The sequence below is a fragment of the Pogoniulus pusillus genome, chromosome 33 (genome assembly GCF_015220805.1).
Source record: "Pogoniulus pusillus isolate bPogPus1 chromosome 33, bPogPus1.pri, whole genome shotgun sequence".
Lineage (NCBI taxonomy): Eukaryota > Metazoa > Chordata > Aves > Piciformes > Lybiidae > Pogoniulus > Pogoniulus pusillus.
In genome coordinates this window covers 10,977,561-10,995,026 of record NC_087296.1, presented here as the reverse complement: position 1 = coordinate 10,995,026, position 17,466 = coordinate 10,977,561, and the positions used below count along the sequence as shown (strand labels likewise).

General features: G+C 48.0%; 1 protein-coding gene across 7 annotated transcripts in view; it reads right to left on the bottom strand.

Annotated features, from left to right (window-relative positions):
* Window positions 1-17,466, bottom strand: part of TPD52L1 (TPD52 like 1) — a 153,278-nt gene that overhangs the window by 48,968 nt on the left and 86,844 nt on the right. The window contains exon 1 of one of the 7 annotated variants that reach the window (XM_064170096.1): window positions 9,690-9,797. The exons of 5 other annotated variants lie outside the window; for them this stretch is intronic. In XM_064170096.1, the coding sequence (XP_064026166.1) occupies window positions 9,690-9,708 (19 nt within the window). In that variant the 5' untranslated portion in view covers window positions 9,709-9,797. Of the gene's footprint in view, window positions 1-8,705; window positions 8,730-9,689; window positions 9,798-17,466 lie in introns of those variants that run through there. One more of the 7 variants, XM_064170097.1, reaches the window with a different exon arrangement.

Below are 17,466 nucleotides of genomic sequence, written 5' to 3'. Positions count from 1 at the left end.
ACAGCCTGGCAGTCATTGCTGCAGTGGACTGTTGTGATGGAGCTGGGTTTGGAGTTACTGTGACACTAACTCCCTAGACACAGTCACACAAAATACTTCTCCACCAGAACAGCTCTAGCTACCCAGGCCAGTTCAACTCAAGAGTCCATTTGTCTTTCCACCAGTTTTTTGCCAGCACCCTGAACTCTGAAACAAGGCATTTCTCATTTTGCTCTTTGTGTTAAGCCCTTCAGAGTTTTGGGTGTTACTAATTCTGTAGCTTTGGGCACTTGGTGTTCTGTAGCACACAATGAAATGTGTTCGCTTGGTGAGGCTGTGGGTGGGGACATCTGGGCTTTAGGGTCCTGGATGTCTGTGAAGTTCCCATAGAAACAGGTTTCTTGGCCTTTCTATCACTGGGTAGGGTTTGAAGACAGAAGGTAGCCTCTGCAGCTGGCCCAGGTAAGACAAATGACCAGGGGAGGTATGTGTCAGACCGGCAGACGCAGAGCACTTTCGGATGCACTGTACAGCCTCAGCCTTTGACAGCTCGGATTTACCCTCAGATGCAACCAAACCCAGCAGCTGTCACAGAGTGTGGGTTCTGCTCCTTGAACATCAGCAGGGAAGATAAACCCTGAGCCCTTCTGCCAGCTGCTGTGGACACAGGCAATGGCAGGCCAGTTCCTAGGAGGTGGAAGGTGTTCAGTTAAGCTCAGCCCGAGCTGTCACACCATTGAGGTTGCATCAGATCACCCCCAATGGCAAGAACATGATCCAAACCTCTACCCTAATCCATACAGGTCACCTAACGTGTTTATTCTAACTCCAGTGCCTTAAGAAGCTCTAGAAAGAGGACACAGGGCAGTGCTTGTCTTCTCTTCACTATTCTGCTGCTCTATGGAAGGAGCTTTTCCAGATGACACTGCAGGATGGACGTAACACAACATTTTTTCCCCCTATATATACCAGTATAGAAAGCTTCCACCTCTGCAGACAACTTCCATTCACACCTTGATCTCTGTTCAGATGAACTGTTAAAGTCTTTCTTATCCTTGCCTGTCCTTGGTGACAGCATGTAACTATGACTAGAATACTGCTGCTTCCCTTTCAGGACATGTTCATGCTCTGCACTCCTGTACAAACCTGGACACAACTGAGCAGCTGATGATTACAGATGATCAGGGGGCTGGAGCATCTCCCCTGTGAAGACAGGCTGAAAGAATTGGAGCTGCTCAGCCTGGAGAAGAGAAGCACATTTCACTATCTGAAGGGATCTACAGGAAGGCTGGGGAGGGACTGTTTAGAAGGGCTTGCAGTGATAGGATGAGAGGCAATGGTTTGAGACTGCAGCAGGTGAGATTATGTTGGACATCAGGAGGAAGTTCTTCACAATGACAGTGGAGAAATACTGGAACAGGCTGCCCAAGGATGTGGTTGAAGCTCCATCCCTGGAGACATCAGGATCAGACTCGATGTGGCTCTGGGCAGCCTGATATAGTTGGAGGTGTCCCTGCTCATTGCAGGAGGGTTGGACAAGATGACTTTGAGGGTCCCTTCCAATCCAATGCAATCTGAGGACATGCAATTCTGGATCTAGATGTAAATTCAGTTCCTACCTCTGAGCCTCTCTCACAGGAGCCCAAGCTATCATTACACACTCTTCTTTACTCCTCGTGCTTAATGTATAGACTTCATCTCTATTGCTCCCTGGCTCCACTTCTTTACTGTTTGAAGCAATTTAAAGCCACAAGCACATTTTTAACTCTACCTGTAGTATATGACTTCCAGTTTCCTGACAATAGCTGTTAAGTAGCTCTGCAGAGATCTTATTTAAACCTTCACAGCCACACTGTGAGTAAGTTCCTATGAATGACATTATTCAACAGCCTTTTCTTGTTTCAATCAGTCAGGTAACTCTTCCTTCTTTGCCATCATCTTTTCTTTCCCATCAAATTTCCAGTCTGACCCACAACACAACTGAAGGACTTACTCTTGCAAGACCTCTTGCTCTTTATTCTTCTCCTATGCACATAGCAGTGCACAGCACTGGTTAGATAGTTTAATTACATGGCAAACATCATTCTCCCTGATTATGACTTTGATGCCTTCCTCCCACAGTAATAAGTTAATAGCTGCCATCTGCCTATTAAAATACTTTGAGCAGAAGATAATCTTCTGTTCCTGGCATAATTGCCCCTCTAACTCTGCCATGTACATATATTTGACTTGTCACTAAGGAAAATCTGGTTGTGTTTAAATACAACTCTCTCTGTTCACTTTGTATTGAAAATGTGGTGTGTACCAACCCAGCAGAGAAAGAACATCATGTCTTTGAGGCCCTAAACACATTGGCTCTGCATCCTTCTCTTAAAATCTGTCAGCATTTCCCAGAGTGACCTCTCTGTGATCTACTCATGGAGTTAAGATGGTTTTAATTAAAACATGACACAGAGGGGAATTGGCTGAGCACCTGAAATGCCTGAGCCAGCATCAGCATGACAACTTATTACTAAATCCACCTAAAGCACAATGAAAATAGTTATTCCAAGGAAACTCTGCAGAAGTATTCAAAACCTTTGTGATGGTTATGAGCAGCCTTTTAGGGTAACCACAAACCTGCAGCACTTTAGTTCTACACAGGTGGCCAGGCAATTTCCTGATGAAGAAAGGGGTAAAATGAGAACACCCGAGAAAGCAGGTGAACACAGAAAGCCCTAACTGCTGAAGAAGCAAACATGGCTAAGAATCAGCTGCCCTCATCCCCCATGTATAATTATTTACCAAATACAAACCATACAGCCTTGTCAACCCACACCAGACACTGGTTTTAAACATGCTTTCCATACTTCACTCACAATCTGGAGCCCCCATCACAAGAAGGATGGAGATGGTCCTTGATGGAGTGGGTCTAGAGGATTGATCAGAGGGCTGGAGCACCTCTCTAACAAAGACAGGCTGAGCCAATTGGGGCTGTTCAGCCTGGAGAAGAGAAGGCTCCAGGGAGACCTTACAGTGGCCTTCCAGTCCCTGAAGGGGGCTACAATAAAGCTGGTGAGGGACTGTTCACAACGCTTGTAGCACTGGGACAAGAGTCTGAAACAAGAGCAGGGCAGATTTACATTGGCCATCAGGAGGATGGGTGGTGGAACACTGGAACAGGTTGCCCAGGGAGGTTGTGGAGGCCCCTTCCTTGAAAACATTCCAGGTGAGGTTGTTTAAAGCAACCTGATCTAGTTCAAGATGTCCTTGCTTCCAGGAGTGGGGTTGGACTAGATGACCTCTAGAGGTCCCTCCCAACCCGATGCATTCTGTGAATCTAAAACCGGGTAAGTTTTGTTATTCAGCAGTTAGTAAATCCAACTTCACAATGCAGCACATGTACTAAAGAGAGAGAGTTCACACATTTGTGTGGTTAAAGAGGAAGGGTGTTTCAGGAGCTAAAGCAAGACCCAGACAGAAATTAGACTGCAGAAACCCAGAGGGAAAACCACCAAGAATGGTTCTCAAAAGGAAGAAACAGTTTGGGGCAGGATCTGATCTGTTTGGGTCTGAGAAAGCAAATCACAGCCTCACTGACCAGCAGACAAAAGCAGACCTTTCAGCAAGCAAAGAGATCAACTGCACTGCCTGCTACAAAACCACTTTGTGCAAACACTTCCTACTGAGAAAACCAACTCCATATCCATAGGAATTTTATGCTTGCTTGAGTATAGAAAAAATGTTTTCAGAGTGTAATTTTTATCTCTTTGCCAGAAGCACCACCAGAGCCCTAGCTCCTGTGCTGCACTGAATACTAATCCTCAGTTTGTGTTTGGAAGAATCTGTTCTTGTTAAAAATACTTACGAGTTCTTACAAAACCATGGAAAGTCTGACTGTAAGGCTAGGGAAGATGCTGTCCTCTCCAGCAACTGCACTGTGGTGTGACCACCACAGCAAAGTAACATCTCCTTATCCTCACTTTCCCACCCCAAGGCAGACACTCCATCTGGATTCGTAGCTGGGATATCTTGGTGAGCAGAATTAGATGACATCTGTATTAGTAACCACACAAGTAGTTAGTTGTGCTGGTTTGAGCCTAGCTGGGATATTTTGGTGAGCAGAATTAGATGACATCTGTATTAGTAGCCACACAAGTAGTTAGTTGTGCTGGTTTGAGCCCAGATGGGATATTCTGGTGAGCAGAATTAGATGACATCTGTACTAGTAGCCACACAAGTAGTTAGTTGTGCTAGTTTGAGCCCAGCTGAGATATTCTGGTGAGCAGAATTAGATGCTAGGCTGTGAAAAGGAAACAATGGTGATGGCTACTGCACTCATAGGCTTGCTGAGATGGATAAGAACAAGAACATAAACATAGATAAGGGAGTTTGCTCTCTGAGGCTGCACTTCTCTCTCTAACCTGACTAATCCTTCTGCTTCCTAACCCCTCACTGGCCAACCCTCCAAACTCACCTTGAATGTGAGGCAAAGTCTGGGGTAAGGTAGAGGAGTGGAAAGAAGGTGGAAGGGTGGTTGGGAGCCCCTCCTGGGGACTCTGGTTTCTGGGAGGGCTGCTGTGTTTCTGTATTAGTTTTTAACTTGTCTATTTCTCTATACAGCTGTATAGATTGCAACTACCTGCTTGTATCTTATGCTAAGCTGTAAATATAAAGCTTCATTCTTCAGTTTCCAGAGGCTGAGTCTAGTCTAGGTGATTTTCTTCAGTGGGGGTGGGGAACACCCAAACCATCACATTAATGAGAACCAAGATGGAAAGAGAATGCTGAGCAAGCTGCCAATGCCCAGTTTGGGCCAGTCTTACACACCATATCACAGGTACACACCAGACCTTCTCACCACTGCTTCCCACTGTGGGAGACCTCAGAGCACCGGACTGGGACAGGTGCTGCTGTGGCAAGGGGAAGGCCCCCGGGCCATGCTGCAACCTGTAATGATTGTCTTCTGATTGCAAGCACCTGCCAGATGGCACATGCCCACCCAGGTGCTGCTTGTCTGCTCTGTAACCTCACAGGTCAGATGTAACTGGCCTGAGGACCACAGATGGAGCTTATTAGATGCAAATGGTGGAGGAAAGCAGTGCACTGCTGCAGACCAGGGGAGGATTCATCTAACCTCCCATGAAACCAGCAATACAGTTGAAGTGCCAAGGGGAGGTTTAGGTTGGATATTAGGAAAAACGTCCTTCCTGCAAGGGTGGCCAGGCATTGGAACAGGCTGCCCAGGGAGGTGGTGGAGTCCTCATCCTTGGGGGTGTTCATGAAGCATTTGGATGTTGCAGGATATAGTTTAGTAGTCATGGTAGTTGGGTTGTGGTTGGACATGATCTTAAAGGTCTTTTGCAACCTTGATTCTATGATCTGAACTAAGTACAGCTCTCACCACAACAGTTTGCAGGGGTATGCAGTCACAGCAAGCTATGATGGCTACAATGTATGACTGGAAGAGAATGCAGGACACCTGTCAGAAGTCTTCCTAGCACAGAGAGATGCCTCAGAAACCTTTAACAGTGCAAGAAGCTGACTGAGGGGCCTGTAGGTAAAAAGGCAAAGAGCAGAAAGCTGCATACCAAAGCTGTATCAGGGAAAAGATCAAGACAGGGTACAACAGGGGGAGGAAGAGGTACAATTACAGCTGGATACAAGGGAAAAAGGAGAACTATTGCAAAAGGAAAGAGCTCTACAAAGAGCAAAGTTCTAGTGTTAAAAGTCACCTGGGATTTTCAGATCAGACAGTTGAAGGCATCTGTGGTACTATCCTCATTAGAAGACATTCAAAGGTTTAAACTAGAAAGAAGGACTACCCAGGATAGTAGGGAGTTACTCTGGACCTGGAGTAGAATGAGTATGATGAGAGCCAAATATCCAGTTCTGATTTCCCTGGCTTTCAGAAACACTGCTCTTTGGAATTCCAAGCTTTTCACTTTCAGGATGGAAAACAAATATGCCCTGACAGAATGCTTTAGCATCCAGCTAAGTACAGCTGGTGCAGACCTGGGATCAGCCAGGTCTGGGATCATTTAAAAGGGGGAAAACACACTCAGGGGCCTTAAAGCACAATTTATGTGAAGAACAATTTATGATCTCCATCACAGATATGAATTTACATGGACATATGATTATTCCTTTAGAAAGTAATGTGACCATTAATGGCTACTTGTGGCTGGTAGCTTGTTTCACCTAGTTAGCATGAGTGCTGCAAGGCACACTGACTATATTTAAGTGCAACAGCTACTCTGCTTCAGTCCATGAATGCTCTGAGATAAATATCTGTGCAGGTCACTTTGACAGTCTTTGGGGCATGGACAAATGTTCTGCTGTGCCTCGAACCACACAGAATCTCCTGGTGTTAGCTCTGACCTCTTTGCAGTACCTTGATAGCCACACATAACAAACCTTTGTTTTTTTCTGCCTACAGCTGCATTAACATTCCTAAGGTTATGTAAAAATGCTGACAGAAATTATTTTCCTGAAGACAGCTACATTTAACACTTGCATGAAGGTAATTCCTGACCATGAAATTCATCTACTTAGGCATAGCCTCCCTTCAGGACATTATAAAACAGCACAAACTACACAACCACGTAGAAAAGTCCTTTTGAAGAAAACCTTCCAAGTGTAAAGTGTGAGAAATTTGACAGTGCTTCCAGATTTATAGCACCTACTTTTTGCAGTCCCCCAGGCAGATCAAACTGCAACAAACCATTCAGGATTCACTTCTCTGTAGCTACCTAAAGGTTCCTTAAAAGCAGTTCATAAATTCATCAAGGTGTACACAGGTTCACAGCATCACAGTATCATCAGGGTTGGAAGAGACCTCACAGATCATCAAGTCCAACCCTTTACCACAGAGCTCAAGGCCAGATCATGGCACCAAGTGCCACATCCAACCTTGCCTTGAACAGCTCCAGGGACAGCGACTCCACCACCTCCCCGGGCAGCCCATTCCAGTGTCCAATGACTCTCTCAGTGCAGTTTCTCCTGCTGCTTAAGCAGACACCTGAAGTGGTTTGGTTTAGTTTTTTTCTCCCAGCAAATTGCTACTGTTTTGCAAGCAATCTCCTAGAACTAGGAGATTGCTGTTAGAAGGTTGTCCTATGCTCTGCAAATTGCACAGTGGGATTAGAGAACTCAGATTCCTGGCCAGTGTTTAAATAAACCTAATTGAATTCGACTGAATTAGACACACAGAGGTTAAATTCTTTTAGCCAGCAAGGCTCCATCGCTGCAGCAGCACACACAGAAGTCATTCTTAGGGGAAAAAAGGATTTTTAGGAACAGAGGTTTGCTGGCATGCAAACATCTACCACAAAACTTTGAGCATGTACTCCTTGTGGATCAAAGCACAACTTCTAAAGTAACATGAGGCTGTTCTGAGAAACTGCAGAAGACAAAGAGGTGAGAAATAGAATAAAACAGTGACTTAAGGACTTTCCAAGCCTAAACTCACAGAATATCAGGGGCTGGAAGGGACCTCAAAAGATCATCTAGTCCAACCCCCTCGCCAGAGCAGGATCGCCTATACCAGGTCTGGATTTGTCTTTCTGTCAACTAGATGTCAGAGACTAGATGTTAGGAGGAAGTTCTTTCCAGTGAAGGTGGTGAGACACTGGAAAGGGTTGCCCAGAGAGGTTGTGGCTGCTTCCAATTTGTAGATTGAAATTAGGACAGGATTCTGCATGGTGCTGAGTACCCTAAACTCTTACTAAATTTTGGGTATAAGGTTGGACTCAATGATCTCAAAGGACTTTCCAGTGAGGGTGGTGAGACACTGGAAGGGGTTGCCCAGGGAGGTTGTGGCTGCTCCCTCCCTGGAGGTGTTCTAGGGCAGGTTGGATGAGGCCTTGAGCAACCTGCTCTAGTGAGAGGTGTCCCTGCCTATGGCAGGGGGTTGGAGCTGTATGATCCTTGCGGTCCCTTTCAACCTAGACCATTCCATGATTCTATTCTAACTACTTCCTTCCTCAAAACAACACTCCTGAGCTCCTACATTACCTGCAGAAAAATGAAGGGATGATTATCTCTCATCAGACAAAACGAAGCAACACCCAAATGCTTTTGTGTTCCCTCACTAGCCAACAGACATGCATCCAAAAGAACAACTTACTAAAGGCCAGGGGCTGGAACAGAGTTGCTGACCTAAACAAACATTAGCAAAACACATTTATTGGCTTGAATTGTTCAGATGCACTAAGAACACATTTACTCATCTTACTAAGCAGGGAAGGTTAAAAAAATCACAGGCACATATCCCAGCCCCTGGCTAATCAGAACAGATCCTGTTGCCCACCAAGAAATGGCAGTCTTTTTTCCATATGAAGCTCCTGCATAAAGAACAGGAGCTCCTACCACAGTGCCTGCACAGATGCATTCAGAATCATAGAATCATAGAATCAGCCAGGTTGGAGGAGACCTCCAACATCAGCCAGTCCAAGCTAGCACCCAGCCCTATCCAGTCAACCAGACCATGGCACTAAGTGCCTCATCCAGGCTTTTCTTGAACACCTCCAGGGACGGCGACTCCACCACCTCCCAGGGCAGCCCATTCCAATGCCAATCACTCTCTCTGTGAAGAACTTCCTCCTAACATCCAGCCTAGACCTCCTCGGGCACAACAGTTGGAAGAAGAATGTTCATCTACAATCTTAATCCTGACTTCCAAAACCCCTAGGGGACGAGCACAGGTCTGTTCTGCCCATGTGCTTTAGCCACGTAGCAGCACATACCCCACGCTTCTCCTGGAAAGGCTTTCTTCTTCGCAAGCACCAGCAACTCAAATGTCCCACCCTTATCTTCATGCACAACTCATTTGCAGTCAGCGTTTGCCTCTTCGATGTGCACTGGCTTAAGGCAGTTTTTAGCTGCTCTGAATGGCCATTTCGCTGGTTCGTTTCGGCGAGCAGGTGGCTCCCATTTACTCCACCTCCCAGTTCGGCAGACGATCTAAAATGGTTTCTAACCACTCTGCTCTTGCAGAAGTACCTGAATCTCCTGCTCAGAACTGTTCTTAAGGACGTGTGTGGCCAAGTCATGAGGTTCCTCAGAAGAGAGCAGCAAGGTACGTGCTGACCCAAACATCATCTAAAGCTTACTTGAAAAGTTTCTTCTCCTCTTTGGGGGCAAATAAACTTTAGCCAGAGAGATATACGCACGGCAAGCTCCGCCGTAACTGCTACAACAGAAGACGCTCGCTTTAAAGGAAGGAGAGGAGCATTGGCAGACCGCTCGGGACACTTCAGACAACCTACGAGCCCCAACCCCTCGGAGAGTAACTCAACGCCAAGTTGTAGCCTAGCTATTGACCGTGCAACATCGAAACGCGGAGCGGGAGGACACGGCCGTCACCATCCCAGCCGAGCAGTACTATAAGGCAAGGCAAAAGGAGCTCGGGGGGACGGAGGAGCGGGCATCGCGGCGGGGAAGCGCCAGAGCCGGGCACCGCCGCACAGCCCGGGGCGCCACCGCCGGCGGCTGCCAGGGAGCGTCCCGCGGCTGCCCCCTGCGCGCCCCTGCACGGGCCCCTGCCGCCCGGGCTGGGCGGTGCCCCTGGCCGCGGCTCGCCGCCAGGCGCTCCCCACAAGGGTCCTTGCACCGCCAACCCCCCGCGGGCTCGGCCCTTCCCCAGCGGGGAGCGGCGGCGCCCAGCGCCGGAACAGAAGGAATAGGCTCCCCCGCGCTGCCCCGGAGGGCTGTGTCCCGAGGAGACTCACCTTGTGCCTGCGGCTCCATGGCGAAGAGCGCCCCGCAGCCGCGCAGCACCGGGGCGGTAGTGGCGCTGCCGCCGGGCTCCAGGCTGCCGCCGCTCTCCGCCCACGCACCGCGAGCGCAGCGCGGGGCGCACTGCGCCACCTGCTGGCCAGGCGCGGCCAGCGCAGCTCAGCTGCCACCGCCCCTCGCCTCCGCGGCGCGGCGGGGACGGCCGAGGGACACTGGGGAGGCGGCCGGGGGGGTGATGGCCCCTGGGGTTGGGGCATGAGAAGAGCCCTTCGGGATGTGGAGAGCTGAAGGCATACTGCGGTTCTGCCCTCGGGGAGAGTTCTAACGAAGTGGGTGTGGGAAGGGACCTCCGGAGATCATCGGCTCCAACTCTCCCTGCTGGAGCAGGTTCTCCTAGATCACGTTGCACAGGAACGTGCCCAGGTGGGTTCTGAAAGGCTCCAGAGAAGGAGACGCCACAAGCTTTCTGGACAGCCTGCTTCAGAGCCCTCCCAGGAAAGAACTTTCTTCTTCAGTTCAAGTGAAACCTCCTGCGGTCTGGTTTGTGCCCGCTGCCCCTTGTCTTGTCACCAGGCACCTCTGAAAAGAGCCCAGCCCCATGCTTTTACCTCCCACCCTGTGCATGTTGATAAGGTCTCTCAGTCAGCTCTTCTCCAGGCTAAACAGCCCCAGGGCTCTCAGCCTCTCCTCATCAGAGAGAGATGCTCCAGTCCCCACAGCATCTTTGTTGCCATACTCCTTAATGCACCCCAGAATATCACTGGCTGCCTTGGCTACAAGGGCACATAATGATCATAGAATGATTTGTGTTGGAATGGATCTCCAAAATCCACCTAGTCCAACCCCTTTGCAATGAGCAGGGACATAGATCACAGACTCACAGTATTGTTTGGATCGGAAAAGACATTTAAGATCATCCAGTCCAACCATTCTCACACCTTACCAAGGCTGCTGCCTTACTGTGTCCCTCAGCACCACACCTCTGCCTATTTAAAACACTTTCAGGGGTGAGGGTTCAAGCACCTCCCTAGGCAGCCTGTGCCAGACGTTGAGAACCCTAGGCTGCAATTCATCCTTCTTAACAACCATTCAGCCCAAAAGCCCATCAGTTTCCACTGATATGTCACAGTTCTTGGACTGTTTGCACTGGTGTGAATTATTCAGCAGAGTCTTTCCTCACCCTTTAAAATTCATTAAGAGCTTAAGATACTCAGCATCTTGCAGAGAGCTCACAATGCAGTGCAGGATCACTCTAGATTTTGCTCCTGAATCTCAGAATCATTCAGCAGAGTCTTTCCTCACCCTTTAAAATTCATTAAGAGCTTAAGATACTCAGCATCTTGCAGACAGCTCACAACGCAGTGCAGGATCACTCCAGATTTTGCTCCTGAATCACAGAATTATTCAGCAGAGTTTTTTTCCTCACCCTTTAAAATTCAATAAGAGTTTAAGATACTCAGCATCTTGCAGAGACACTTCACAATACAGTGCAAGATTACTCCAGATTTTGCTCATGAACCACAGCATCATAGAATTAACCAGGCTGGAAAAGTCCTTTGAGATCATTTGGTCCAACCTAACCCCCAAAATAACTGCCACACTTCATTTCCAGTCCATGTTCACTTCACCTGTGGAAGGGTGCAGAACTTAGTATGCCCCAGGTACGCTTAGTGTGCTCCAGGCAGTGCTGCATTCACCGTGGCTGAACACCTCTGTGTTTCCCAGTCAGACACCAGATCTAGTTTGCATACAGTGTGCTGCTGAAAGCCTTCCAGGACACACTCAGGATGCTTCATGAGGGTGATAGTATTAGAAATAACAAAGCAAGGTAGCAAAGGCAGGTGAAGGAAGCACTGCACATTGGTTTGTGAAAATATACAAACAAAGAAAACAAGAACAAATGCCCAAGAAAATGGTTATGCAGTGAAGTTGAAGGGGGGGGGGGGGGGGGGGGGGAAGGAGTGTGTGTAGGAGGTAATTTATTTTCCTTAAGCTATCACAGTGTCAAATTTCCTTATCTCTCAGATTTTCTTTTGTAACTAATTAGAAAATGGAGGGCAGAGCAGCTTTGATTTGCACACCTCTACTGATGTTTTGCTTTCATATGTGCACGCTGCTGGGGTTGAATTTGAATTGCTGCAGAATATGAATTACCTTTTTTTTTTCTAGGCCAGTCTCTCTTCTTTGTGGTTTGATATCTCCTTGGGCTGGAATTTACCACTTAGAAAAGCCTAAGAGAGGTTGTCAGAAGAATGAATTCCTGTGCTCTTATCATTTTGACTAAAGAGATGTCCTACTGTGACAAGATCTGAGCTCAGAAATGCTATCAACTTCTACAGGATAAAACACCCCCCACAAAATCGAGTCCAGCAACAGATGCATGAACCAGCTGAGAAATTTCTCTCCCAGCATCATTAGTGTAATGGATATTAGTATCTCTGTCTGCACAGTTAGAACATGGACTTTTCTGCAAAGACAGGCAGAGGTTTTTAATTCAGCCCAAGCATAATGAAAACTGAGCACTCCATTTGCTTGCAGGGCTGCAGCAATAACAACACTGGTTATGGAGAGGCATAATTAAAAATCTTACAGAGGCTTGTGCTGCCCAAATTACTGAGCACCAGAAAATGGTACCCAGAGCATCGAAGGGTGGAGGGCAGGGGGGGAGAGAGAGGGAGAGGGAAAGGGGAAGGAGAAAAAAAAAGGGGAGGGAGGAAAGAAAAGGGGAAGGAGGAAAGAAAAGGGGAGGGAGGAAAGAAAAAGGGAGGGAGGAAAGAAAAGGGGAAGGAGGAAAGAAAAAGGGAGGGAGGAAAAGGGGAGGGGAAGGGGAAGAGGAGGAGAGGGGGAAGGGGAGAGGGGGAAGAACAGGGAGGTGAAGAGAGAGGGGGAGAGTGGGAGAGGGAGATGGAGAGAGGGGGAGGAGGAAGAAGAGGGAGAGGAGAGGGAAGGGGGGAGGAGGAAGGAGAGGGAAGGGGGGAGGAGGAAGGAGAGGGAGAGGGGGAGTGGGAAGGAGAGGGAGGGAGGAAAAGAAGGAGAAGGTGAGAGGGGCTAGGGAGAGGGCTATGGAAAGGGAAAAATCTGAGAGGACCTTAGAGCTGCCTTCCAATATCTGAAAGGATGCTACAGGAAGGCTGAAGAGGGACTTTTTGTGAGGGTGTCTAGCAACAGGACAAGAGGGAATGGTTTGAAGCTGAGGAAGAGTAGGGTTAGACTGGATCTTAGGAAGAAGTTCTTCAGTGCGAGGTTGGTAAGACTCTGGAATAGGTTGCCCAGGGAGGCTGTGGATGCTCAAGGTCAGGTTGGATGAGGCCTTGAGCAACTTGGTCTGTTATGCCAGGGGAAGTCTAGGCTGGATGTTAGGAGGAAGTTCTTCACAGAGAGAGTGATTGGCATTGGAATGGGCTGCCCAGGGAGGTGGTGCAGGCACTGTCCCTGGAGGTGTTCAAGAAAAGCCTGGCTGAGGCACTTAGTGCCATGAGCTAGATGACTGGCTAGGGCTGGGTGCTAGGTTGGACTGGATGAGCTTGGAGGTCTCTTCCAACCTGGTTGATTCTATGATTCTATTTGATGCCAAGAGGGTTTGAGCTATATGATCTTTAAGGTTCCTCCCAACCCAACCCATTCTGTGGTTCTATGATCCTGTTGTGTTTGCTTTACTGTTTATATTCATATACATTACTTCTCCCCAGCAGAAATGCACTCTAAAGAATATACAAGCAGTGATTCACCTAATGAACCTTAGCAAACAACAAAACCGGTTCTACGTATTAAGAGATCCAGAAATATCTTCAGGGAAACAAACCCATAATCTTTATGAGCTCCACAATTCATTTCATGGCATCTTAGACAGGAAAAGAAATCAGCTGCTTGCAAGTTACTGCTCTCCTGTAACCTGCAGTTAGGAGCCGGTGGTTTAAAGGCAAACCTGACTGGAAAACAAATCTCCCATTGAAATGATGCCATGTCATTGTCAAGGAGCTGCTTCACCTTCTGCTTCATGTCCAGCAGGACACACTTTGCACATTGCTCCACGTTTAGCACTGATTTGCTGAGATTCTTCAGCAGATTTGTCTTGTCAGAGATTTCCCACACACACACTGTTCTGTCTAAGGAGACTGACATAACTCAGACTTTGTTTTCTCTCACGGAAGGTCTCAGTGAAGCTGTAGCAGCTTTGCTATTGCCTGAGAATGCTACTGTCTCTCCCAGCATGCTGAAATTGTCACTCCCATCCTGCATCTGGGTCGAGGCAATCCCCAGCACAAACCCAGGCTGTGCAGTGAGCAGCCCTGAGGAGAGGGACTTGGGGGTGCTGCTGGATGAGAAGCTCAACAGGAGCCAGCAGTGTGCACTTGCAGCCCAGAAAGCCAAGCAGAGCCTGGGCTGCAGCAGGAGAAGTGTGGCCAGCAGGGCCAGGGAGGTGATTCTCCCCCTCTAGTGTGCTCTGGTGAGATCCCACCTGGAGTACTGCATCCAGTTCTGGAGCCCCCATTACAAGAGGGATGTGGAGATGATGGAGTGTGTCCAGAGCAGGGCCACGAGGATGCTCTGCTGTGAGCACAGACTGAAAGAGTTGGGGCTGTGCAGGCTGGAGCAGAGGAGGCTCCCAGGTGACCTTCTTGTGGCCTTCCAGAGTCTGAAGGAGGCCTACAAAAAAGCTGGGGAGGAACTTTTCAGGCTTTCAGGGAGTGACAGGACTGGGGGGAATGGAGCAAAGCTGGAGGTGGGGAGATTCAGCCTGGACGTGAGGAAGAAGTTGTTGAGCAGGAGAGTGGTGAGAGGCTGGCATGGGTTGCCCAGGGAGGTGGTTGAGGCCCCATGGCTGGAGGTGTTTAAGGCTAGGCTGGATGAGGCTGTGGGCAGCCTGCTCTAGGGTAGGGTGTCCCTGGCCATGGCAGGGGGAGGTTGGAACTGGCTGCTCCTTGTGGTCCTTTCCAACCCTGACTGATTCTATGATTCTAAATTAAAGACTGCTTGGTTTTGTTTGTTCGTTTCTTGTTTGCTTTGTTTGTTGGGGAGTTGCAATGCCTTTGTTTGCTCTTAAAGAGGTCAGACAGCATGAAACAGCAGCAGAATGTTTACATGTTTGAAACACTTTGTGTGTTACTCTGTGCTTCAGATTACCTCATTTTCACAATAGGCATTGAATACATTTGCTGTGTTCATGACAATTACTCTGAGTGGGGTTTGTTCTCTGCCACAAAAGCAACAGCATTCAATCCACTGAGAGATTTCAGTGGCTCTCCCTCTGCTGGCAGAAAGGAACTGCATCCAATTTGTATGATAATACAGAAACACAACAGCCCTCCCAGAAACCTGAGTCCCCAGGAGGGGCTCCCAACCACCCTTCCACTTTCTTCCCATCCCTCTACCTTATCCCAGACTTTGCCTTACGTTCAAGGTGAGTTTGGAGGGTAGGAAGCAGATGGATTAGTCACACAGACAGCAGGGTAAGTTAGAGAGAAGTTCATCCCCAAAGACAGAGAGCAAAGAAATGTGTTATCTCTGTTTATGTTCTTGTTCTTATTTATCTCAGCAAGCCTATGAGTGCAGCAGCCATCACCACTGTTTCCTTTTCACAGCCTATCATCTAATTCTTCTCACCAAAATATCCCAGCTAGGCTCAAACCAGCACAGGGCAAAGCAAATGAGGCTGGAAGTGCTGAGAGTTAAAATTCCCCCTTCAACTTAACTGGATAAGGAGTGGCCAAATGACCCCCAGAGTACAGGCAGAGCTCAGCCATTGTGGCTCTGCCAACCTCCTGATCTGCTTAACCAAAAAAATAACTTCCCCAGACTTGGGATTCTTCCCCTCCTCTATTCTCAGATGATTTCCTATTTCACCTCAGCATCTCCAGGGGAAATATAGACGTTATGTTGTTGCTACAGCATTGAGGTTTTATTCCCTATGGGACAATTCTGTTGCCATTCTGCTTTTAGGACTTTCTAAAAGAGATGTAGACTGCAATGAGCAATTCAACACTCATTCATTCACTGAGTTACAACTTTTGAGCTGAAACACTCTGTTTGTCAAAACAAAGGGTTGTCTTTTGAGTTAAAGTACAAATTAAACCCAGCATTTCTAGGCCTGGCTTCATACCACCCTGATGCAGAGCTCTAGAGTGGTTCAGATGAACTTCAACCACAAGAGCTTGGAGTTGAATTCCTCATGGCATGTTTCAACACCAGATGGCATAGGGCTAAACTTAGCTGTCTAAATGTAGGAAGGCAATTTAAATGCCTAAATACACATATGTAGAATCATTTTAGGTGTTCTAGAAGACCTGAAATACCCACATGAGCTGGAGGATCTGTGGGAGATCTTTGAAGGGGCATTTTGGGACAGGCAGGATACTCTAGGGTATCTAAAATACTACCAGACACTTAACTGTGAGCACTTGAATTACTCCATGTGGAAAGCATTCAGTTATCTACAGACAAACTTCCAGCATCACTTGGGAGTTCCTGGGAAGTCTGAGATGCCTTGTTAGAGCTGAGAGGTGCAGCACAGCCCCAGTGTCAAACAGGTCCAGGACAGGTGAGACACCAGAGGGTTGACCCTCTGTCCTGGCTTTTGTGAGACAGGATCCCAGGCCAGCCATGCAAAGCTGACTGGAGCTGACTCCAGGTGTATCCCAGACCATGGGCATCACAATCACTATAAAGCAGAAATTCCTGCTTGGGGTCCTCCTGATCCTGTATCTCTTCCTTCTCCCCTTTCTCCCCTTCTTTTCCCTCTTCCTTGTCCCCATCCTTGGAGGGGCTTGCTTGCCATTCTGCTCCCAAGGATTGCCTTCCTCTTTCCTGTGGGCACCACATATTTGTTGGGCTGAGTATAACTTTGTTTGACATTGGTATTGGTTTGGCTATCTCATTTTCATTTCAGCCTGTGGGATTTCTCTCCTGTGCCTGATCTCTGTCCCTGCTGGAGAGAGGTCACTGAGTGAAAAAGCAGCTGCTAGAGTTTAGCTCCAGATATGGGCCAGACACAGACACCCTGCTTCAGGCAATCAAATCCTGCTCTGTGCAGCTAGAGATGAGCTAAACATCACTGGTAAGATGCACTCAGCACAAAGTCCTGTTTGGAGAACTGCTGTGTATTCACCAAGCCTGCCTGCAATCTGCACCCATCCCTGATCACCACTGCCTCTTTTAAAGGACATTCTTACCACCTTGTGTGAGCTCTTAGTGTCCTGGTTTCTAAGGCAGGTTGCCACTGAGCTTTTGTTCAGACCAGCACTCAGCCTTTTACAGAATCACAGAATTAACCAGGTTGGGAAAGACCTCTGAGATGATCCAGTCCAACCTATCACCTAACCCTTCTAATTAACTAAACCATGGCACTAAGTGCCTCATGCAGCTTCCTTTCAAGCACCTCCAGGGATGGTGACTCCACCACCTACCCAGGCAACCCACTCCAATGATAATCTCTCTTTCTGTGAAGAACGTCCTCCTGACATCCAGCCTAGACCTCCCCTGGCACAACTTGAGACTGTGTCCCCTTCTTCTGTCCCTGGGTGCCTGGGACAAGAGATCCCACCTGGCTGCAACCTCCCTTCGGGTGGTTGTAGAGAGCAATGAGGTCTGCCCTGAGGCTTCTCTTCTCCAGGCTAAACTGGGGCTTAAATCCTGCATCTCCAGTCTGAAGTGGAAGTTCATCCTGCCATAGGACTGAGAGTGACCAAACCGACCTGACAGCATTCCTGCTTCTTTATTATCTAGATCACCAAGAGGAAAAACATAGTTCTGTAACAAATAAATTTATCCAAC